Source organism: Scardinius erythrophthalmus (genome assembly GCF_964197995.2).
Source record: "Scardinius erythrophthalmus genome assembly, chromosome: 3".
NCBI classification, from domain to species: domain Eukaryota; kingdom Metazoa; phylum Chordata; class Actinopteri; order Cypriniformes; family Leuciscidae; genus Scardinius; species Scardinius erythrophthalmus.
Window position 1 is genome coordinate 22,763,482 of NC_138223.1, and position 26,253 is coordinate 22,789,734.

Here is a 26,253-nt window from a genome sequence, read left to right on the forward strand (position 1 = left end):
GAAGCATACCAATTTTCGTTTCGATTGATCAAAGTTTGGCCGAGCTATAGCTTCTTAACCAATTTTGGGTCAACCTCGTTAAGTTTGCGACATCATAACTTTTGAACAAATATGGAAAAAATAAATCTGTTCACTCCTTTTTGTGCAGCAAATTGTGGACAAAATTGGACAAATATTTGAGGAGTAGCAAAAAAACTGAATACTGTACTTTTCAAAATAGCCACTACTGTAATGGACGGAGTCTTAATGTAAGATTGAATGTAATGAGCATGAAGAGTGGAATCCGGTGTACTAAGTTTCATTTTTCTAGATCAAAGGGTTCAAAAGTTGTAACCTTTAGAAGATTTTATTTTTTGAACTGGTGGTGGCGCTATAGAGTTGGTCCTAGAGACTCCAAAATTGGTCCAATTACTTTTCATGACCATCTCTACAATTGTAGCAAATTTCATCATTTTCCTACTTACGGTTCATAGGGCTGCCATTGACTCCCATTTGGTCTCTCTCTCTCTCTCTCTTTCTCTCTCTCTCTCTCTCTCTCTCTCTCTCTCTCTCTCTCTCTCTCTCTCTCTCTCTCTCTCTCTCTCTCTCTCTCTCACTCACTCACTCACTCACTCACTCACTCACTCACTCACTCTCTCTCTCTCTCACTCTGGTTAATTCATCCGAATTCATTAAAAAATATATAGCTGCAAGCAGCAATCCGGGGCCAAGCCCTTGAAGGCACAGCAAGCAGAACAAGTACAGCAAGCTACAAGTACAGCAAGCACAGCAGCACAGAAAGTACTGTAAGCACAGCAGCGCAGCAAGCATTTAAGCACCAACAGCAGTGCAGAGCCGGAAGAACAAAAACAGCAGAAATTGAATGTACATGTAAGTGTACATCAAGCACAGCAACAAAGCAAGTACTGTAATCACAGCAGTGCAACAAGTATTTAAGCACCAACAGCAGTGCAGAGCCGGAAGAACAAAAACAGCAGAAATTGAATGTACATGTAAATGTACATCAAGCACAGCAGCACAGCAGCAGAACAAAAACAGCAGAAATTGAATGTACATGAAGAACAGATAGATTCAGAAGTACAGATAGGATGAAACCAAAATGAACAGAAGGTCTGATTAGAACGAACACAGAATGAAGTAAAAACACACACTTATTTATAATCCAAGAGTAAGAAAGATTAGTACAGCTCGGATAATAAAGGAATTTAAAAGACAACTTTATACATAACTTTAAAGTTGACCCACACGGGACTTGAACCCACTATCTAAGGGTCAGGTGCCTGTCACTCATCTCATTGCGCCACTTGGCAGACTTGCATTTATACAGCTTTAATAGTTTCAAGAGAGAATCAAGTCAAAAATCAAGCATTTACTTCAAAAAGAATTTTGAAGTAAATGCTGAGCATATTGTATTTACAAAGTTTAGATTAAATCATCCAAAATTGGTCGGATTACTTCTCATTACCATCACTACAAAGTGTGCCAATTTTCATAATTTTCCTACTTGTGGTTCATAGGGCTGCCATTGACTACCATTCTGGAAGAAGAAGAAAAATTAATTTGTACGTAAAAGCACTGCATGTTGTATGTGACTGCTTCAGATGAGATCATTCTTAGGCACAATGCGTGGAAGAGATGTAACTTCTGCATCTTTTCCTGCCACAGTATCTCATGGCGGACACATGGTTCATCCAATCTCGGATAATTCTGTAGCCACGGAGTCGGCATGACACAAGGAATCTATAGACACCAATATTACTTCTCATTACCATCACTACAAAGTGTGCCAATTTTCATAATTTTCCTACTTGTGGTTCATAGGGCTGCCATTGACTACCATTCTGGAAGAAGAAGAAAAATTAATTTGTATGTAAAAGCACTGCATGTTGTATGTGACTGCTTCAGATGAGATCATTCTTAGGCACAATGCGTGGAAGAGATGTAACTTCTGCATCTTTTCCTGCCACAGTACCTCATGGCGGACACATGGTTCATCCAATCTCGGATAATTCCGTAGCCACGGAGTCGGCATGACACAAGGAATCTATAGACACCAATATTATGATTTTCTGACAAGGCCTTTTATGGCTTGGCCCCTAATAATAATAAGAAAACTAACAGATACAATAGGGGCTATCCCCTTCTAACCCCTAAAAATACTACTTTATTTTACTTCAGAATTCTAGACCTGAGCTGTAGGTAAAAAAAAATATTTCCGGACTGTATATCTGTTCCGTCAGATTTTGTGCACAGATTTTGAGTCATGACAGCTGTTATCTTGTCCATGCTGGTAAATAATCATGACCACCTGACCTATATAAATAATTTCAATAGCACGGCCATTAAAAACCAGGGTCTACCATGTGTATAGTAAAACGATCATTTTGGTATAAAAATATCATTTTGGTCGGGAATTAATGTAAACACAGATATCGGATACCAGTCCTTCCTAAAGTGAATGTAAAAGGGCAGGCCAAAAAATCGGGTATGGTCAAAAGATCGGATCTGTGCATTAAAGGGTTAGTTCACCCAAAAATGAAAATTAGCCCATGATTTACTCACCCTTAAGTCATCCTAGGTGTAAATGACATTCTTCTTTCCGACTAATACAATCAGAGTAAGAATAAAAAAATAATGTTTTATAATGGCTTGAATAGCTTTATATTTTATATATATACTATATATATAAGTCCATCAAAGTGCATCCATCCATGATAAAAGTGCTCCAAAAGGCTCTGGGGGGGTAAATAAAGGCCTTCTGAAGCGAAGCGGTGTGTTCGTGTAAGAAAAATATCCATATTTAAAACTTTAGCGACTAAAATAACTAGCTTCCGGCAGACAGAAGGTGTCATATACACCTTGGGTGACTTGAGGGTGAGTAAATCATGGGCTAATTTTCAGTTTTGGGTGAACTAAGACTTGCAGTGTAAATGTATCCTTAGGGTGCTCGGGAGTGCCCGTGACAGACTTCTACCTGATAGTCAATGCAGAATTACATCTTAAAAATATGGACATCTTGACAAGACATCTTGGGTTTAGGGTGCCTTTTGGGACAGGGCCAATGTTGTATGTTGTACCCTGTTGTACAATGTTCTGCATCTTGTTTTTCTGCTATCAGTAATGGCAGCAGCTGAAAGGTGTGTTTGTTATTCACCTTGTACGGGCATGACAGTTTTAAAAGTAACTTTCCCTAAGACTGTATATATATGTATATGTATGTATATATGTATATGTGTGTGTGTATATATATATATATATATGTGTGTGTATGTATATATGTGTATGTATATATATATGTATATATATATGTGTATGTATATATATATGTATATATATGTATATGTATATATATATATATATATATATATATACTGTATATATATATATATATATATATATATATATATGTGTATGTATATATGTATATATATATACAGTCGTGCTCAGAGTTAATCATACCCCTGGTAAATATAATCAAAAATGGCTGTAAAAAATAAATCTGCATCATTTATCCTTTCGATCTTTCATTCAAAAAATTGGCAAAAATCTAACCTTTCATTGAAGTAAAAGAATTGAAAGTGGGGGGGGGAATCACATTATGAAATAAATGTTTTTCTCCGAAACACGTTGGCCACAATTTTTGGTACCTCTAGAATTTTTTATGAGTAAAATATCTCTGAAGTATATTCTTATTAATATTTACCTTTTTTTTTAGCACACCAGGGTGACTACCCAGGTGAAAAAGACGTACTGTTAAATGTATTAAAAATGCATTAAGTAATATTTGTATTGTACTAAAAACATACTCAAGTACATTTTTTATATATTTAATAGTACGTCTTTTTCACCTGGGTAGGAACATGAAATTGTCCAGCTATTTAAATATGAGGAAACACAAAGGCCAAATTCCCTTAATCATCCATCAAAATGAGTAAAACCAAAGAATATAGTTCTGATGTGCAGGAAAAGATTGTTGAGCATCACAAAATAGAAAGTGGCTGTAAGAAAATAGCTAAAGAATTGAAAATCCCCATTTTGACCATCAGGGCAATAATTAAGAAGCTATAATTAACTAAAGATGTTACGAATCTGCCAGGAAGAGGATGTGTGTCTATATTGTCTGAATGGACGGTGAGGATGAAAGTTTGAGTGGCCAAAGACTCTTCAATAATCACAGATGGAGAATTGCAGAGACTAGTTGAGTCTTGGGGTCAGCAAGCCTAATAAAAAAAATCAAACAACCCCTACATCCCCACATGTTGTTTGGGAGGTTTTTGGGAAGAAAAATGCTCCTCGCTCATCCAAAAACAAACTCCAGCATATTCAGTTGTCAGACACGACTGGAACTTCAAACGGCACAGGGTTCTGTGGTCAGATGAAACTAAAAAAAGAGCTTTTTGGCAGCAAACACGCTAGATGGGTTTGGTGCACATAAGGATAAAAAGTACCCCATGTGTACAATTTAATATACCATTGGATCTTTAATGTTGTGGGCATATTTTTCTGCTGGAGGTCCTGGACTTCTTATTCAGAGATACATGACATCATGGATTCTATCAAATATCAACAGATAAAAAAATCAAAACCTGACGCCTTCTGCTAGAAATCTTATAATGGGGCTTGGTTGGATCTTCCATCAGGACAACGATCCAAAACAAACATCAAATTAAACACAAAAATGTGTTAGGGAGCACAAAATGAAGCTTCTGCCATGGCCGTCTGGCTTCTGCCATATATATATATATATATATACAGTATATATATATATATATATATATATATATATATATATATATATATATATATATATATATACACATACTGGAGACCCAACTAACACTATGCGAACAGTACAAAAAAATATACAGCAGCTATTTTTTAGACAAAACCACCCACCACCAATCACAACATATGTTTGGAATTTTTTGAATAAATTTTTAGCCAAAGAAACCCTCAAAGAAATTATTCCAAAGTGTGTATATGTAAATTATTTGTTTAGTAAAAATCACAAACTTTGTTTGCATGTGTACAGATACCAAGATTTTGAATGGAGACTTCAACCCTGAAGAGGATGCTGAGACAAAGAGGGAGAAATTTGGAGAGAATATCTTGTCTGTTGTGAAAAACAAGTAATAAAATCTTTTCAGATTTTCATCAAGTCCTAAATTATTTCCTTCTAGCAGTCTGACAAAAAATATTTTTTTAGTGTGACTAATTCTACGGAGGAGTCTGTCTGAAGATGTTGTTTGTTCACTGAAGAGCCACCAGATGCCAAGTGGAAGATCATGTCCATATTGCAAGCACCCTACAGATCATTATTTTTTGCACTATATTTAAAGACAAAGATGCTTTCCCAGATGGCAGTAATTCTGTTATAACTGTTTTCAGCTAAATGCAATTTATTCCAGAGAGCTCTGTTAGAATTACTGTTAACCAATACAACTATAAAAAATAGTTACACTCGTATCAAAAGTGCCATTTTATAATAGCAGATACATTAGCGTCAAAATATATTTGTGATATTTACCATACCAACTTGGTGTTTGTTTTACATTTAAGTTTTACTGTAGCTTTGTTCTGCTGTTGCATCTCTAAAAATATTTATTTTAATACAGGCAAAGTAAGTTGATTCTTGCTTGTGTTTCAGTATTCATACACATAATACTGCTGTCATAAAAACTGTGTTAGTCTTAATAAAGTAGTGTTTACTTCAGAAATTTTACTTTTAACCATATGGTACTGCTCTGTCATTAGTGATAAAAAAAACGATGTTTTTCATAAGAAATAAGAAATTTTGTCGCATTTGCTATCTGAATTTCATTAGAGTATTGTTGATTTTTACGCACTATGCACCTTAGGTTCATACTCGGTGACCCCACTCTGTGGTTTTACGTGGTCTTCTGCTTTGTTTCTGCTATTCCTAAATGCTTACCGTTTCAAAATATAGCTTCAAGCAGCAATTATCGGGGCCAAGCAGAAGACGACGACAAGTCATGCCAACATGACTAAAAGTGTCAGACCAACTGCAACAATGAGCAATTAAAGACATTTAAAGAGGATTTTAGGCGAAATGGCTGAAAAATCATTTAAACAGTAATTTAAAATGATTTAATGGATTATCACTTTCAACCAATAAGTGGCGCAGTTACAAAATTGATGTCATGTGGTCAGAGTGAAGTGACAATGATATACAAATTTTGGTGTCAATATGTCAAGGCATTGTAGAGATAAAGCAGGAATAGTCATTTTGGCATCATGCCTCAACTTTGCTGCTGCGGTATGCGAAAACGGTTTCGTCTATCAACACGAAATCCATAACTTTTAGTCTGCATGGTCTGGAGATGGTACGATTCGATTTTGGTGAAATTTGGACAAACGGTCTAGGAGGAGTTTGAAAAAGTAGGTATTGAATGAAAATCAAGATGGCGGACAGGAAGTTCGGCCAAATAAGATAAACTGGGTATCTGTCCTCGGCATGACCCAAGGAATCTATTAAGATCTGTAGCATTTCAATAGGCAGATTTATTCATAAGTTATTAGCATTTTTGGAATTATTGTTATAACTTTTGACCACTAGGTGGCGCTGGTTCGTCCATTCTGGGCATCGTGCTGATGACCCATACAAACTTTTGTAACAATCCATTCATGCATTATTAAAATACAGCATTTTAGCACAATGTTCAAAATGGCCATCAGCATGTTGCCCTGAATCTAACGAGACCAATTTTATGATTTTTGGACAAACCGTTCAGAAGTTATAAGCAAAAATAGCCATTTTTTATATCTCCGGACCAGTAGGTGGGGCACTGGGCCGAAACGCAGCATGTAGCCTCAGGTCATGCTTGTGATGACATGTACCAAGTTTGGTCTGAATCCGATAAAGCGTTGCAGAGATACAGCCTTACGTCTGTTTTCGCAAGCGCTACGTAAAATTTGTTCGTGCGTTTATCGAAAACGGTTTGACGAATCAACTTGAATTCCATAAATTTATGTCGGCATGGTCTGTAGATGATCTGGTTAAATTTTCGTGAAAATCAGAGCAACGGCCTAGGACGAGTTAAAAAAAAAGTAAGCTTTTCCAGGGTACCCGCGGGGTCTTAAAAGCATTGAAAAAGTCTTAAATTTGATAATCTCAAATAAAGGCCTTAAAAGCCTTGAATTTGGTATACAAAGTCTTGGATTTCGTTACAAAGGTCTTCATTTTTTTTTTGCCTTTTCTATGATTAAGTTCATACCGTAACAAAATTAACTGTTACTAATGTAGACTAATTAAAAATTAGTCGCGTAACGTTGAGTGCACCTCGTGCTTCACGTCATAGAAGAATGCGCGAAAGCGTGCGCACCCGTTACGATGGTTACTAATCAGAGCTTTTCTGTTAAAAGAACATGTTTTCTACCCGGTCGTGGGTAGCCATCCACCATCCAACCATCCACGCGCGCTCTCTCTACATTGTTGAAGAAGCGCGGATGATCTGAAAACACAGACAAGCTGGAGTTCAGCGATCTTCATTTGAGAAGATCTGTCATGAGCCGCTTGCGCTGTTTGTGTGACTAAATCTGCGATCAAAATGCAGGCTGATGTACAGCAGTGTTTTTAATGTTGATCATTATGCGAGCAAGAATGCAATGTTTCCCGACTATCCACACGATTTCAAATGTGACATTGATTTTATACTACAGTAAAAAAAAAAAAAAAAAAAAAAAAAGGGTAACGTTAAGTGATACATTTTAAACAGTATTGTCAGGCTTATTGCTCTATTTTGCAACAAAATCTGTGGCTTTGACAAAGACAGTGAGTTACCGCCACCTACTGGCGATTTTAATATCATATTTATTAATATTAAACGTTTTTTTAACATTGTATATTTATTGAACATTGTTTTATTTAAAGCATTATTTATTTTTTGAAGGTATTATAAAGGTGAAAAATAAAATGGAAAAATCGATTAAATGGGGCAAATATTGTCCCTTAATGGAAAGATGTGACTGCAGTCGTGGAAGAGAGGGGGTACGGCACTGTAAAAAATTGGAGAACTAAGGAAAAGGGATATGTAGAATTGCACAAGTGCTACTGCTAAAGAGTGCAATGTCAATACAGCCTGTTAGCTTAATTTTAATTAATCATAAGCTTAATTGAATTGGCCTAGAGAGAATAATTATGACATTTTCTGTCTAAAGACTACATATAAAATAGCTACCAAAAGTAAAGTAACTGCAGTTTGACTAAAAGTAATGACTAAAAGTTGACAAAAAATGCAAACACATTTCGTCAACTAAAACTATGAAAGGCAGAATGACTCAAATGTGACTAAGATCAATAAGCATTTTCGTCTGAAGATGAAGAGTAAGACTAAATCAAAAATGGCTGCCAAAATTAACATAGGCCTACACACGTGCACGCTACAACGCTGCTGCGTATGTATTAAATATGACTGATAATTTAAATAAAATGTTTTGTTTAATTCAAGTAGTCTACTTGTACATAATTATTTTTTAGGGTTTAAAATGTATACAGATTTGACATTTTCCCCTCATACTTCTGTCGGAATTGGTACGAAGTTGGCATTGAATTTCATTTGAAATGGTATTAAAAAGGTCTTAAAAAGCCTTGAATTTAAGTTGGAGGATCCTGGGGGTACCCTGTTTTCGGAAAATTCTAAATGGCGGAAGAATTTCCATGACGGATTGAATCGGCTTGAGCCAAGGAATCATAGGAAAAAAATATTTTGTTTCTAGCCCTTGTGGTTCAAAAGTTATTAGCATAAACATGAGTGCAAATTTGGACAGTTGGTGGCGCTAGAGGGAATGAGTTGGAGACTCCAAAATTACTATGCTGATAGTTCAGACTGTCCTTTATCAGTGTGCAAAATTTCATAACTTTCCCGCAAGCGGTTCTATGGGCTGCCATAAATTCCAAGAGCGGAAGAATAATAAGAAGAAGAAGAACGGGAACAGATACAATGGGTGCCTCCGCACCTTCGGTGCTTGGCCCCTAATAATAAGAACGGGAACAGATACAATAGGTGCCTCCGCACCTTTGGTGCTTGGCCCCTAAATATAGCTGCAAGCAGCAATTATCGGGGGCAAGCGCAAGAAGACGACAAGACATGCCAGCATGGTTTGGATTGTCAGACCAACTGCAGCAAAGAGCAATTAAAGACATTTAAAGATCAATTCAGGCAAAATGGCTGAAAAATCATATAAATTGACTAAAAATATGATTGAATGGATTATCACTTTTGACCAATAGGTGGCGTAGTTACAAAATTGATGTGATGCAGTCAGAATGAGGTGACAATGACAAACCTTAAAGGTCCCATGACATGCTACTTTTTGTAGGCTTTAATATAGACCTTTAGTGGTCCTTAGCACTGTATCTAAAATCTCTTTCCAAAAATTCAGCCTCGGTGCAGAATTATAGTCACTACAAGCCAGTCCCAGAATGAGCTTCCTTCAGACCGGCCGTTTCGGTGTCTGTAGCTTTAAATACTAATGAGGAGGAGAAAGGCGGCGCAAGGTGGAGGGTGGGTGTGGTCTTGACCATCTTGCGCAACGGCACCATGCATGTTTGTTTATGTTGGATATATTGCAATGGCACGAAGACACGCAGTCGTTCAAGCATTTCAGTTTGACCCAGAATCTGACCCAGATGGAGAAGCAACAGCTGAAGAAGTTGCAACTCAGCGGCTCCAGCAGGACGTTTCCGAATGGTTAGTTTAAAATATTATGTCTGGATACGGTACTTTATTCAGATGGTTTACAGTTATTATCATGTAGCTAACGCGAACCTACTGTTGCCTTTTCATGAGAGATCTGTAACGTATGTAATTTATCTTATTACAATTACATCAAGCTCTGCGATCTTGAAATGCGGATATCGCGCGTGCCATATAACCAACAGGAAAATGGTTATCCAAATAACAAAGAAATGTACAACACTCGCGTTACAGTGTGTAACTTGATGCTGTTAGCGCAAGTAACTGCATAGCTGCATAGCTAATGTGACAGCCACATTCTACGTGTAACAAGCTAGGTAACCATAAACAGTAAAGCAACACACTTATATATAATTTGTTGACTTACTTGTCCGACGTTCAGCAAGCCCAGCTCTGTATTGACCATTCGATGTTCATTTGTACATCCAATTATTGAGCAATTATTATGCTTCGCTCGCTCAAAAGCCATGATATCTCTCGTGGACAAACTAAAATCGCACGCGTTCTACTTCCTAGCTCATTTTCTCATGGGCGAGGAATATTCTCTGGGCGGGCAAAGCAGAGAAAGGGGAGGTAACATTTCTCCTTATAACGTCATAAGGAGGAGATTCAAGATCAGCCCAGTTGAGCTTCCATTTTCTCAAAGGCAGAGAAAAATAGCAAAAGCTCGATTTACACCTTTTAAAATTTCTAGAAACTTTGGGACCATATACAGGCTAGGGGAACTCATATTAATGTTAACCTGTTAACCGTTGCCAGTGCGCGGGCGCACTGAAGCGTTTTTTTTATATATAGTTCAAAGTTACTATCAAATTTAATGTTATACCTTGACAAACTATACATCATTAAAAAGATATAAGACTCAAGTTTATGTATTTGACCACTATTGTATTCTGAAAAACTTATAGCGACAGTTATTTCTTAATTTGTGTCAGGAGTTATGAAATGAAAAAATGAGTCGATACCTTTAATATGAATTATGCGCGTCAGCCGCTTTCATTCATAAAAAAACTCCCGTGCTGTCGTCATGACAGCGATACACAAAACAACGTCCCTCAGGGCTTTAGCTCAAAAATGTGCAGATTTGGAGAAATATTGATATATTCTCATAGGTTTACATCAGATTTCTATAGACAGGAATAATATTTATTGAATTTATACCCAAATGCGTCGATGTAATCATTATGAGCGATTGGATACTCTGATACTGTGTTTTCAATTCATACCAATAGCCTGAGGGCGCTATTATGCACAATAATAGTCCATATATGGAACATGAAGAAGAGCCATGATCATGTGACATTCCAGGACGTCAGTGATACACACAAAGCTACAGAGATCGCACTGTAACATGCAGATAAAAGACGTTTTGAAGACAATAAACATGATTGCCATGATATTTGAGTTACATGTGTTTTTCAAGCCATGCCAGGTATTTTCATAATAATAGATTATATTTATAATGTAATGCTAATCTATATAGACTCTTCATTGTGCAGAATACCATACAATAGTATATTTTCTGTCTGATTGTTTTATCTGAAGCCAAATTAGATCACAGAAGATTATTTAAAACACTTATAAAGTGTTATAAAGTAAGTTTGGAGCACAAACATGGTTTTAATCTCATAAATTGTCATGTATTGATGGTGTGCTAAGCTAACATGCTAGCTAGCTCTAGGTGCACCTGCAACCTAGAAGTTATCTTTTATGATTTTTTTTCTAAATAGGAATGCTTGCTGAAATGTTTCTTTATTCCAGAAGTGTATTTGATACAGTTAGATACAGTGAGAACTTTGAGAAAAGAATTTAGGGATTGAAACCCTATGAATAGCCTGTGAATAGCCAGTCGTTAGTAGCTATAATGCAGACAAAAGAAATGCATATATAGAGCCATAAACAGGCTGGAGAGGTGTGAATGTGTGCAGGGGGAGACTGAGACTGAATGGGGCTCGTTTGCACCACAAAACAATAGAGACAATATTCTGAATAGATGACTTAGAAGATGACTATAATCATCAGCAATCATTCTACTATATCTATCAATGCTTCTTAATTTTTACCACAACTAAGCATGCTGGTGTCATCAGCAAATAAAATAAGGTTTGATGTTTTTGAAACTAAACAAAGATCGTTTATATACATAAGAAACAAAAACGGACCCAACACTGACCCCTGTGGCAGCCCGCAGGTAATTGTCAGCAGCTGGGAATCAGTGCCATTGGTGTGGACATACTGTGATCTATTCTTCAGATAAGTCTGGAGCCAAGAAAAGGCCACTCCTCTAATCCCATATCTGTACAGTTTTTGAAGTAACAATTCATGATTCACTGTATCAAAAGCTTTGGTTAGATTTAGGAACACACCAACAGCGTATTGTTTATTGGCTATAGCATTTGATATTTTTTCTACAAGGTCCACTAATGCTAAGGTAGTGGTCCTATCTAAAACCATACTGCTGTTCACAAAGAATATTTTGCTTATCTACATAACTGAATAATCTTTTATGGAATATCTTCTCCAGGATCTTGGAAAACTGTGACAGAATGGAAATAGGTCTAAAATTAGTGAATTTCTGTTTATCACCAGCCTTATGAATAGGAACCACTTTCGCAATCTTCATTCCTTCTGGAAATACCCCCGATTGTAAAGAAAGATTAAAAATGTAAGTGATTGGTTTTACAACACATTCAATAATATATTTTAATACTGACATATCTAGTCCATTCCAGTCAGCTGGCATCTTCGTCTTGCAGTTTTTAACAACTGAAATTATTTCATTTTCATCAGTAGCTTGAATAAATATAGTTTTATCAGTGGTTGGTATTTTACTCAAAACATCCACTTGATTAGTGTTGACTATTATTGAAGTCAATGGGAATTTCATGTTTTGTTCTATTATAGCGCCACCAAAAGCAATCCCACCATGTTTTTATGTATCTTCAGAGTGAGCCCATACATCTGTGTGTTAATGTTGGTGAAAATATCTTAAATCGCTTTGGAATTATTGACATTTATTTGAAAAAAACACAAAAATGTGATTGGATTTTACTACCCCTTTTACTATCAATATTTTCGCATTTGGGCATTAATATATAACCAAAGACCTATGTTTCCAAACTTCTGACGGTGGTTTCATCTTGATTGGTCTAATGGTTTCGAAGATATTGACAAATGGTTTTTAAGCACACAATCACAACGCTACACAAACCGTAAGGCGAAACCTAGCATGTTTGGTATCGTTGGACTCGGCATGGATTCAGGAACCGAATGAGATGACTCCCGTGAAAATCAGTCAACCACAGCCAGAATGATAAGCATTTTAAATTTTAATTTTACCACTAGGTGGCGCTGGTTTGAAACTTCTCAGGCTCCTTCAGGGCATCGTATTGATGACCCATACCGAGTTTCGTGACAATCCGTTCATGTGTTCAGAAAATACAGCATTTTAGCACATAATTCAAAATTGAATCCTGAATCTAACGAGACCACTTTTATGATTTTTGGAGAAACTGTTCAGAAGTTATAAGCAAAAATAGCCATTTTTCGTGTCTCCAGACCAGTAGGTGGTGCTGCGCTGAAACGCAGCATGTAGCCTCAGGACATGCTTGTGATGACATGTACCAAGTTTGGTCTGAATACGTTAAAGCATTGCAGAGATACAGCCTTATATCTGTTTTCGCAAGTGCTACGTAAAATTAATTTGTGCGGTATTCAAGAACGTTTTGACCAATTTTTATGAATGAAAATTACGTCTTAGGTTGCAATCGAATTGGCTTGAGCTAAGGAATCAGGGGGAAAAGGAATCGTGTTTCTAGCCCTTACGGTTCAAACGTTATTAGCATAAATATGAGTGAAACTTTGGACAGTTTGTGGCGCTAGAGGGATTAAATTGGAGACGCAAAATTTGCTATGGTGACAGTTTAGACTGTCCTCTATCGGTGTGCCAAATTTCATAACTTTCCCGCAAGTGGTTCTATGGGCTGCCATAGACTTCCATGCCGGAAGAAGTGGAAGAATAATAATAAGAACGCTAACAATTACAATAGGTGCCTCCGCACCTTCAGTGCTTGGCCCTTAATAATAAGAATGGGAACAGATACAATAGATGTCTCCACACCTTTGGTGCTTGGCTCCTAATAATAAGAAGAAGAACGCGAACGAAAACAATAGGTGCCTTTGCACCTTCGGTGCTTGGCCCCTAATTAGCTATAAGTCGGTTAAGCTAGGAAAATTTAGCTTGGTTACATAAATTATAATGTGGTTGGAATATGGCGAGACTGCAATAAGGGGCAGAGTTAACTCTAAAATATATCCAACACACTGAAGATTCGTTCTTAGAAGGAGATGAGAAAGTGTGACACAAGCGATACTTGCTTGACCAGAGCGGTTAAATGTGGCGAGTCTGCAGAGGAATAAGGGCAGAATAAACTCTAAAACATTTTAATACGCTGAAGTAATACAAGTATAAAGGGGCTGTTGTAACTAGCTAGGATCGCGGGCATTCTGACTTTGACCGTAAAGCTGTTAAAATATTTGAGGATGCTGATCTGACTAAGCTTAAAGAAAAAAAAGAAAAAAAAAAAAAGAAATTAATCTGAGATAAACTAGAAAAAAAGAAAGAAAAAAATGTTTCTGAGTTAAACTAAATAAATTAAAAAGAAAAGATAACTGAAAATATAAGGGTTAACTTTTTTTTTTTACTTTTCTTTAAATTTTTCTTTTCCCTGAGTTCCTATAGACCTTATGTAGCCTTTTCAGTGGCCCTTTTCAGTGCTGTGCTCGTTTTCTTTTGACTTCCGGTCTGTATTTTCACAGTGATTTTGCGTGTTTATTAATGAATGGCTCGTTTTAAAATCTTCCCGGTCGACTGACATTTGTTTAGTCATCTGCTTTAAACATTACAGTCAGTACACAATTAGTGTTTAGAGAAGAGAGAGAGAGAGAGAAGCAGGGTAACAGTAGCCCCCTCTTGAGAATTCACTCTATACACACACACACACATACAGTTGGAGAAGGGAAAGAGAGTGAAGCAGCCCCTCCCTTCAGAATTTGCTATACCTGCATACACACACATGCAAGATGGCAGAAAGTGGCTGTAACAGCAGAACAATATCTGCTTGGTATCTGGAAAGGAAGAGCAAGAAACAAGCTAAACTTTGGATGCGTAGTTAAGTTGGTTTGTGTCCCAATAAGACAAGATAAAATCAAAAGCATTCCCAATTCTGGCAGCTCATTGGATTGTGAAACAAGGTGGAATCTGTTGCGGTATTAATGGTTGTCCAGTTCCACTTGTTGAAGCAATGAAGCCTCAAATTGAAGCATATAACAAGTTGAACAAAATTCTGTCTATTAAATGTTCAGTTGAAGAAAATACAACCAGTGATGATTCATTTGATCCAGATTGGATAAATATAATAACTGAAGCTGAAAGAAAATATTCACAAGCACCAGTGAATTCCGAGACAACTATAACGCATCCTCCTTAAAAAATAAATAAATCCGACTTTGCCTGATCAATATACAAGTTCATCTAAACCTTTGACACAGCCTCAAGCTTCGAGATCAAATGGAGGTCCAGTTGACAAAATGTATATTGCATCTGCACAAGCAGCTCCAATAATAACAAGATCTAAATCAGCCCAGCATTTTGATATGCTGCGATGTACACCAGCTTGTAATTATGGATCTGACTGGGGTGATGAGACAAGAGATGACGACATGATCACAATTGATAAGATCGGTCCTGAATTTTCTTCACCTGCTGTTAAAAGGGAAGACTTACAATCTGAAATGATGACAGAAGAGAGACCATTCACACCAGGACAACGTCAAGCCATTCTCACAGCCTTGCCTCCTCTGAAGAGACAAGATCCAAACACAGAGTTTTGGCGAGAATTAGACTCTCTGGTTGAAGCACATCAAATGACATTTAGAGACATACATACCATTGTGAAAGCTAAAATCCCAAGAGACCGATGGGAATGCTTGCCAGCGCCGATAACAACAGCCCAATAGGTAAACGTGGGTTGACGGCCAGGGAAGACCCCTGGGTATTTGCCAAGCATTAGATCAGTTCCGAAAAGAAATCTTGGGCAGTGGTAAAATTCCATTCACATCAGTGACATTAACTAAGCAAAAGGATGATGAATCTCCAGATGAATATGCTCTGCGTAAGTGGAATGCTTACGAGAGATGGGCCCTTTGAGCTAAGAAACAACCTGACAGAGATGATGTACAGTTCACTGACACACTTGTGTATGGATTTAGCACGAAATACCAACAAGCCTTATCACTTGGAGTCAATCCAGGTGAGACATTTGACCAAATTTTGCAATGGGCTGGCCACCTAGAGATGGCTATGAGATCAAACAAGGAAGAAAGAAACAAGCCATATCGGAGAGGAGTGGCAACAGCTCAATACAACTTGGACACAAATGTAGCGACTGGGCTATTTGAATCATTCGTTCGTTTGATTCTGAATTAACAAATTCGGACTCTCTGTGTTTTCTAAGCACATTCCTGCCCAAAACGTTCTTTGCTAAGCTTACCAGAGCTTGAAACCTCCTGACTTCGAAATTACAAATCATACGCCAGGCTCCAGAAAGACTGGAGCAAATGGACTTTTACGACATTAATTGCACCTCAGAGATACTCCAGAAACCTGGAAACCACATTCTTCTTCCCTGTGGGGAGCTTCAAAAGGACCCACAAAGAGATAACAAAACTTTCTAGAGACATTCCAAACACACAACAACTTACCTTGCATTTAATTCAGAATGATTCAGAACCTAAGATGATGTATTAAGGCCTGCATGGGTAGCCCTTTCATGCCATAGTCACGATTTTCTGCATTTCTGCGTTTCTCATAAGTAATGTTCTCAAATAGAAACATGGTCTAGGTAACCTGACCCCTCCTGCTATAGGATAACACTTTACAACACCCCCTGGGAGACTGAGGAGTCATCCCACACACACACATACATGCATACACACACACACACACACACACACACCCACACACCTTTGTATTAGAACTTAGAAATATCATTTTCATATAAGTACAATGCCATTATGCATGTGTGATTAGTTTTGCTTTATAATAGAGGTGTAGTTTTCTAATGTGTAATCTGGAATCAGCATTCAAGATTGTCTGGCAATTGCCTTCCCCCCACTTTGTTTTTATTGCCCTAATGGAATGTCAAGCAAACTGAGATTCCAGGAGAGGAGTAGGAATAAAGTGTTAATCCTACATTTATGTATAACCACTTAAGAAATGTATAAACAAGGATTTGATTTTCCCATATCAAATTTGTGTATCTGCCATGTTATCATGTATTAATCAAAACTTTAAAATGTTTGTAAGATGCATACCGTATGTAACTTTGTGTATTCCCATAATCTTTCATATGCCATGTTTTATATCATTTTAAATCTTGAGACTTAACGGAGTTGAATCTCGATAATAGATTGCAATGATATGATTATTACTATATGAATCATCTTACTAGAGTATTAAGACAACACCATAACTCCCTCGAGTGGGTGTCGCCCCCCAGAGACAAAGAATCTTCTTCCCGCTCTGAAATCTCTGAAGGTGATTGGTTGTTCGTGCGAACAGAGGCGTCAACCCATATTTTCCATAAAAGACCGACTCAGGAAATCTCCGTGAGCACTTCTTACGAACCGTCTTCATCAGGAAGAAGATCCACATGGCTCCCTTTTAAGGGAGCATTCACCATTTTCTCGTTTATTTTCTTAAGTCTTTTCTTTATTTCCGTCTTTGTTTAGACTCTAGCATTCGTTCAGTGAAGCTTCAACTTTAAAGAGACTTGAATCTCCCGCGGCGCGCGCTCCTCATCCTCAAGGACGTGCACGAGCACTGAAAGAATTCCTGGCTCCATGGCTAGGGAATCATCATCTCAGTTTTATTTTCTTTACTAAGTTTTATTTTCATATTCGTTTCTCCCTCCACAAAGGGAGATGAACTCTGAATCATGTTTCTGGCAACTTCACGTTCGGTGAACCTTTAAACTTCGCGCGAGTCTGGCTCGCCCCAAAGACACGAGGAAACACACCCAGCTCTTAAGGAGCTCTTCTTCTTCAGCAAACACAAAGAGAACCATACGCAAGTATCTTGATTTGTGATTTGATGATTCTGATTTCTTGTTGTTTCTCAAGGTTACTGCCTGTGATTTTGCCATGCTGAGATCATCTCGGTGATCTCTCTCGTCCTGAACTTTAGTTTCACTTTCTCCCTTCCTCTCCCTCTCTCATCTGTTATCCGTTTAGTCTTGTATTTGTCTTTACTGTTAGTATTGTTATATGCATACTCATGTAAATTGTAGAACTTGTATTCCTTAGTTCGATGTAGTATTAGTCCAATTATTAAAAACCCATTATATCCTAGATTGTCTCTGTATAAGTGTTCATTTTACAAGTCAATGAAACGACGATCAAGCTACGCTTTACAAATGCGCTACTGTTCAGTAACCTACATTTTATAAGAACAAGAAAGTAATTTTCATGGCCAGAAAATATAGCTTTCTTCAAATTATAAGAAAGAGATAATTTTGTTGAGAAGTTGATGGAATTAATTTTACGACCAGTTTGCGGGACAAACAACTGTTTAATTAATACAATAATTTCCCTTAAAATTATTCTGATTAATTGATCTGAAAGAGGGACCTTTTGGTATATTAATGATTGAATTATAATTCATTGTAATTGAACATTGATGTATACGAATGGGTCTAAATTTCAGCTTCAATAATTTATTAATATTGTAAGAATATAGATGAATCAACCCGATTCATAATTTTGATTCCCTATAATCATTTGAGCTAAGTCATATTCCTTACAGTTTGGTGGAGATATTTTAGGCACGTTTCAAATGTTGTTTTATGAACAATATTCAGTTTCAATCTGTTTATATGGTTATTAATAATTTTGTGCACATATTTTATGAAATTGTGAACAGCGTGAGATAAGTCGCAACGCGAACTCACTCCTAACTGTCCAAGGCAAAAAGCTGAAGTCAGTAGGCCTAACGTTACATTTTAACAAATTGCTAAAATATGCCTAGACAGTTTTAGCACTGTTAAATGCTACACTGCAGTAGCCTATTTAATATTACAAATGTCCTGTTAAGAGATGAAGAAATATCTCTGCAGTTGATACATTTCTAATATTTGTTTTAAATCGCTGTGAACGAAGAATTCTCACGTGCGTACTACCGGTATTAATAAATATGTTTTTTAAGTGAGATTCCTTTTAAACATATAGGCCTTGCATGCATGCTATCGTTATTGAATTCGTGGTTAGTCCAGTGATATTCAACAAAACGGTAAACTCCTGGTTAACATTGACCTAGCTAATCAATCGAAAACCTAAATACACAAATCATAAGTGCTATTTTGATAAGTGTGTAATATGGGAGTCCAGCAACAGACGGAAAATTCCTGTTGTCCACATTTGAGTATTTTCGGCGAAGAAACCCCACCATACTCTCCTGTGCAGTATTAATAGCACCAAAAGGTCCGCCGAGACCTCTGTCTAATTTGTGATTGTTGCAAAAATCAGCGCGTGACGCGAGCTGAAAAGCTCTTAGCGTTTGAATCACATTGAAGTGGTGTAATTCCATTGACTAAACGGCAGAGGGCGTTCTATAGCAGCCTCAAATTACCCCTTGCCCCTCTGATTTCCGCCTGCATGAGCGCAACAACGCCATTTAGTGGCCGTTTTCAGATAAGGCTCTTTTATTGCGAACGTCTATTTCCCTGTTACTATTGAATTAAATGTCTAGACTCTAAATAATTATTCGCATTCACAGCTTGGCTTGTGCGAATATTATTTTGTGTTAGACAATTTTTTCTGCCTTTGACTGTTCACACTTACTTTGATTCTGGTTCAAACATGATTTAAATTTAGATTTTATTGTTTAATAGTGTAAACTAAGTGTCTCGAGTCAACCACTGAGTGGCCCACTTAGAAGGAAGTGAGCCATCTAGTTAATTATTAGAGGATATCATCCTGATTTTTCAATCCCCTTTATGTGCTTATCTAAATTTTTTATTTTAAACCCGTTTTGAACTTGAATTTAAATTGTGTTTGTCTGTCAGCCACTGATATTCACTTAGAGGAAACAACGGCACCTAGTGGCCGCCTCCCGCTAGGTCGGTTCACTCAGCTCTCCTTTCTCTCTCTTCAAATCCTGTCGGGAATTGTTTATTTCCACTTTTCTCTTTTGATTTTTTTTTATAGTCATGGATGACACTTCACTGTTACCATTAATTATTATGGGATATTATTCTGAGTTATCCTTTTACATTTTCTTTACATGCTCATTTAAATTTGATTTAAACTAGTTTGAATTTTAAATTTAAATTGAGTTGTCTATTCAGCCCCTGGTATCCACTTGGAGGAAACAGCACCATCGTGTGGCCTTGTGGATACTAAGTCGGCATCACTATTTTCCTCCTTTCACTCTTTTATATCGTCTTTCTCTCCTGATTATTTTTATAAATAGGACTGATACTTTAGTGTATCTGGATTATTATAAGATATCATTCTGATTTTTACATTTCCTTACATGCTTATTTTAAATTTTAATTTAAACAAGTTTTGAATTTTTGATTTGAATTAAGTTCTCTGTTTGCCAGGTTAAGCACAGAGAGGGAGCACGCCCCCTTGTGGTGAAAACCCACTACTGCGGCCTGCCTCTTCTCCTGGGTTCATCCTGTCATTTCATTTAATTTTGATTTTATTTTTAATTTTAATTTTTATTCTATTATTTTATTTCTACTGTTATTCTTTTCCTTCTCTCTTTTGGGTTAGGTCATTTTGATAAGTAACATTATCATAATCTCCTTTTGTTTATTATTATTTAGTAAAACCTTTGACTCTTATTGCCACATAAATAACTAATCCATTTGGTTTAAACAAACTAGCCTTAATTCACTTTAAGTTTCACTTGTTTATCCTTTGTGTATTTATAGGTGGCATTCACTAGAGCACTGTGGGGAGTTGCAGTCATCTTGGGTTGGTTTCCGCGAGCGAGGTTGCCCAACCGGCGTTACTGACACTTGCCGTTCCGTGAGTTGCGGACACTTCGGAATCCCGTACCATCGTTGCGGCACGCAACTGTGACATTAGCAATTTGGCACTCCAAAGGTCAACCGTGCCAGACGACACACACAAAGCAATTTTGGGACAATAAACCCGAACTGAGGCCTAAAGTGGGCCACTCTTCGAGAGAGTTCCGGGCTAAAACCCAATTTTGCCGTATTGTCTGGCCGGGGAAACCTTGGTGTTGCCAGGTTGTGTTTTAAAGCCGCAAGTTGTCTGAGAGGGCGCAGCGAGGTACAGGGAGAAAACGAAGTTGCCCGAGAACACTGCGGTCAAGTGTTGGGAACCGTCTGAGGGGTTGACTGAGCCATGGATCCCACCAGAGCGGCTTCAATTCACCACAGGTTAATCTAAATTTAGTAAAACCCATTCCACTTAATATAAGCCACAGAATATTAGATATTCCCCTGGGTATATTCTAGATGTATGGCCCACCTTTCTCTCTTCTCTAAGCCATACCATCTTCCTAGGTTTCCTACCCCGATAGCCCCCACTCACCTGTTGGCCTATCTTAAACCCTCACAGTGATAATAGCTTAGGTCTCTTTATCCTCTTGAACACGTACTGTGTTACTATTCTGTTTATTTAATTTCAGACCTAGTCATCACTAGTGTTTTGTTTTACCTCAGTCTTTTCTATCCTTTGTTCGGTTGTGATTTGTTTCTTTCATTTTCACCTAGAGACAAGTAACCTGTGAGAGCCACCAAGGAAACTAAATAATAGGGCGACAAACCAAGCAGCCGGTGTCATCACGTGACCCGCGAGGCTACTGCCTGTCAAATCTCTAGTTCGGGTCCTTCGACCCAAGTCAATTGGCTCCGCTAACTGTCTAACTGTGCATCAGTTAGCCCAAAATTCTCATAAACGGCATAGCCCGTATGAGTATAGCTCATCAACCTTAGAACGAACTTGCATTGGTCTCTTTGTGTGTGTGCTGTGCTTCTCTCGCCTACAGTGAAGCCAATATGTCCCGTGCATCCAGTCCCGCGGTCCGTCGGGAGCACTTAGCCAAGGACCTGCAGCATCTGAGCCAAACGCAACTGGACACCGAGCTAGACGAACTGATAACACACGATCCTACCCAAAGCTACAACTACAAAGACGGGGCCAGGATCGTCAGCAGCGCCGCCCACAACGTCGTCGCCCAGGCGAGGCTCAGCGAACGGAGCAACATCGACCTGGAGCAGCAAGCCGCAACGCTTAAGCTTCAAGCGGAGGAGGCCCGGAGGGATCAGGCCCGAACCCAGAGTCGTCTAGATCAGCTCCTCCTCGAGACCCAGTACCGGCGCGAGAAAGAGGACGCCATAGATCCAGAGCTACAGAAAGAAGTAGAAAGACTTCAAAATGCCCTGCAAGATCTGCGCCTCGACACAGACCAAAGAGAACAGTTGGAGAGAGAAACCAGAAAAGAACTCGATGAAAAACTCCAACAAAGTGACGCTCTCCTAGAGAGAGCCGAGACTGAACTAAAAGAAACTGACGCTAAAGCCAGGGCCTGCGAAAAACACTTGCAAGCGGCCCGAGCGAAAATCGGTGAGCTTACTCTGCAGAGAGACAAGCTCCAAGATGAACTTGACACTGTTCATGCAGAACTGAGACATTCTTACAGACTGCAGAGTGACTGGAACGGAGAAACACACATCACAGAGTTTCTCCCGGCCCGCCACTCCAACCCTTTCAGCCAGGAACCCAGAGCTGAAAAGGGAGATGTAAGCCCACGGCTCAAGACATCACCAGCCAGCTTTCAAGAACACCTGTCAGCAGCGAAAGGGGGAGGACCCTTCCAGAAAACCCATGCCACTTACCACGGCACGGCCCCCCGAGAACTTGACAAGCTAGCTCGAAACATTCCTATGTTCGATCCAGATTCTACAGGAGGTCGTGACGTTCATGCTTATTTAAGAGACATTGGCTTTCACATGCAAACTGTCGCCAACGTGACAGCTTGGGACAATTTGTATCTGTTAAGAATAACGGCTAGCAGTTATGTTCGTAGCTTCCTAGACCGTCAACCTGGAACTGTCAAAGCAGACTACCAACAGTTAAAACAAGCTTTGATCCGTGAATTCTCTGATCCAGAATCAGACGAAGGGTTTATCAACGCTATGGACCTCAAACAGGGCCGACTTGAACACCCACAAGCCTACTACAGTCGTCTACGAAAATCCTTTTTCGGAGCACGGAATGAGCCCGGGATGGAACAGGACATCGACTTTAAGACTCTGTTCCTCAGAAACCTACATCCTACTTTAAGTTACCATTTGGGCGTGGCCGCGTGCCCACTTAGCATGTCTACACAACAGCTGCGAGAACTAGCCCATAAAGCTTACACCAAGCAAAAGACTATTTCTGAAAAGACCGTAAAAAAACCCACAATCTACTCTGTCTCTGAGCACTGTTCACACCACACCAGCAGCAGAGGGCAACACAATCGCGGTGGTGCTCGTCCAAAGCACCAGAGCAAGCGCTCTGAAAGATTCTGGGAAGCCGGCCGGCGACCCAAGAAGAGCCGATCTCCACCGTCCAGGACAACAAGCCCCGACAGAGAGTGGAACCACTCTCGACACGACACTGGTAAGCTCAAGCCTGAGCTCACATCAGATAACCACAGTGCAGCCACGTCTGAAACAGCAGAGATCCTAAGGGTGCTGAAAGAGCTTCTTCACCAGAAATGTTGCAAGAAAGACAAGAAGAAAGACCCAGACATCTTATGTCTAAGCATAAGAACTGAAACCAACACCCTGTCTGACTGCCATCTGACTGAGCCAAGCACCCCGAACACTGCTCGTCATCCACAGACCACAGAGCTAACTGTCACATCACAAGGTGACAGCATCACCAAAGCTCCACAGCTGACAGCTGCACACCCTGAACGAGACGGCACACTTCCTCACACCAGGCACCACAATACCAAGGTACCAGGAAACGCTGTTCTGTCTAACTGCCTCCACAGGAAGCTACACGAGACTGGTCCTAACCACCAATCGACCATCACACCTGCCATGCCAACATTTCTGGGCAACTTGATCAAAAAGGGGGTGGCCCAAAAACTCTACCTAGTCATCACGTTGGAAAAGGAAGTGAGCATGGAAGCCCTGATCGACACAGGATCAGACATTACGGTGATCTCAAATCAACTTTTCAAAAGACTCCAATTTGAAGCTAAGAGACAAGATCAAACTCTTACACCTCAAACTTGTGAACTGAACGTACAGTCATACAGTCAACATGACATCCGGCTCGAACAGGTAGCCCACATGCACCTGACGATTGGTCCTTTGAGTCTAGTCCATCCCGTGTTCATCTCAAAAATGGACACTTTTCCATTCCTCATCGGCCGAGACCTTCTACATCGTTTTGAACCGTTACTGGACTTGAAACAGCTCAAAGTCTGGGCTCAAGTACGAGAACTTTGCCCCCTCCAGTCACAGCCAGACGGTCAGGTCACAAAGGTCACAGAGTTCATGGGAACTCCCACAGCCAGCCAGGAAGACACAGACTCAGCACCAACTGAAGGTTCGAATCCGCTACCCTGCACCTTACAGCCCACCAAAGACTTTGACACTTGCTGCCTCAAGGTCATGACTGACCTGCAGCGACATGACCTCACTCAAGCCATTGCCAAGACTGGCGCATTAAACAACAAGCTGTGGTCTTTTTCAACCCACCCACCCACCCTCAAAGTTGAAAAGATTACACACAGCATAAGAACTTTACAAGCTACACCGCCTACCTCAGAGCCGCTTACGCTGGCTCCGCTGTTTACAAAGACAAACATAACAGACATGCGGGCTTCTGACATCTACATAAAGACTTTACATGCCCACCTCTCAAAATCCTCCAACCACCCTCGCATGCCATCTGACCTCACTGACAACCAGTGCCTCAGACCACTGAATGACACCACGCACATGCTGCTTGTACAGAACAACATTCTGAGTTGTGCACCGATTGACATCACAATGCCAAGGCTTGTAATGCCACAGCGCACAAAGGGGGATAAACTGCTAATGTTCGTCTATAACGCATCATGTGCTGCACACCACAGCACCAGAGACACTGACAAAGACACTGAAGCAAGCGACAAGCCGACAGCAAGATGTGGCAAAACATGGGCCAAGGCGAACTAAACCCAGTCGCCGCCCACAAAGTAAAAAGACTGCCCCGTCCAATCAAAGACAACCCTTGCTGGCTTCTTTCTCCCCTTTCTCTCTCTCTCTCCCTGTTGTCTATACCAGGTTGCTGCTGTGGTTCGCCATGCTGTACTGTCAGCCAACCAGAGGACAGCTGCCACCGAGAGAACGACCGAGACTCCAGATCACCGACGGCAGGACCTACACCCAGCAGGTGCATGTTCGACTCATCCAGCCCCGCCCGGTCTACAGAGCACACTACCCCAGCTCCGTAGCCCAATACATCTGGACAAGTGCCCAATGGACAGAGGACTCCCTCTCTCACGCCGAGGCCAAGGTCGAACACATGTTTAACCAACTTGAGAAAGTGACTGTTGCACAATCGGGACTCCTAAGCACCAACCACAACTCCAGCCGGTTTCTGGGAGCGTTGCTCGAAGCCGTAGCTGCCGCCAGAACTCTGTTTAACATTGGTATGTCCAGTGTAAATGCAGCGAACCAGACCGCAAACTCCATGAAGCCTCGGTTTACTGTCTTACAGAGTGACTTTGTCCAGACTCAGCTGGTTACAGCAGTAACGACAGACATGCTGTGGGAGGTTAGCTCCTCCAATGACAGCCTAGCCACAGGTGTAATTCCACCGTACCTGATATTAAGCCTGATGCTAACTGTGCTGGCTTCCGCCATCAACATGCCAGCTGACCTTCTACAAAAACACCTGGCCTACTCTCTTAATTAATTAATTTTACGACCAGTTTGCGGGACAAACAACTGTTTAATTAATACAATAATTTCCCTTAACCTGTTAAGCTTCACCAGTGCGTGGGCGCACTGAAGCGTTTTTTTATTTATATAGTTCAAAGTTACTATCAGATTTAATGTTATACCTTGACAAACTATACATCATTAAAAAGATATAATACTCAAGTTTCAGTATTTGACCACTATTGTATTCTGAGAAACTTATAGTGACAGTTATGTCTTAATTTGTGTCAGGAGTTATGAAATGAAAAAATGAGTCGATACCTTTTATATGAATTATGCACGTCAGCCGCTTTCATTCATAAAAAACTCCCGTGCTGTCGTCATGACAGCGATACACAAAACAACGGCCTTCAGGGCTTTTAGCTCAAAAATGTGCAAACTTGGAGAAATATTGATATATTCTCATAGATTCACGTCATATTTCTAAAGACAGGAATAATATTTATTGAATTTATACCCAAATGCGTCGATGTAATCATTATGATCGCTTCTTACTGAGATGTGCAGTGTTT

The 26,253-nt window shown here is 39.4% G+C and overlaps 1 protein-coding gene across 12 annotated transcripts in view; it reads left to right on the forward strand.

Annotated features, from left to right (window-relative positions):
• Nucleotides 1–7,681, forward strand: part of psip1a (PC4 and SFRS1 interacting protein 1a) — a 280,260-nt gene extending 272,579 nt beyond the window's left edge. For 5 of the 12 annotated variants that reach the window (XM_081361202.1, XM_081361210.1, XM_081361208.1 and 2 more), the window contains one exon: nt 5,033–5,195. In XM_081361202.1, the coding sequence (XP_081217328.1) occupies nt 5,033–5,047 (15 nt within the window). In that variant the 3' untranslated portion in view covers nt 5,048–5,195. The other 7 variants (XM_081361201.1, XM_081361204.1, XM_081361205.1 and 4 more) reach the window with 3 other exon arrangements.
• Nucleotides 7,682–26,253: the final 18,572 nt, after the last annotated feature.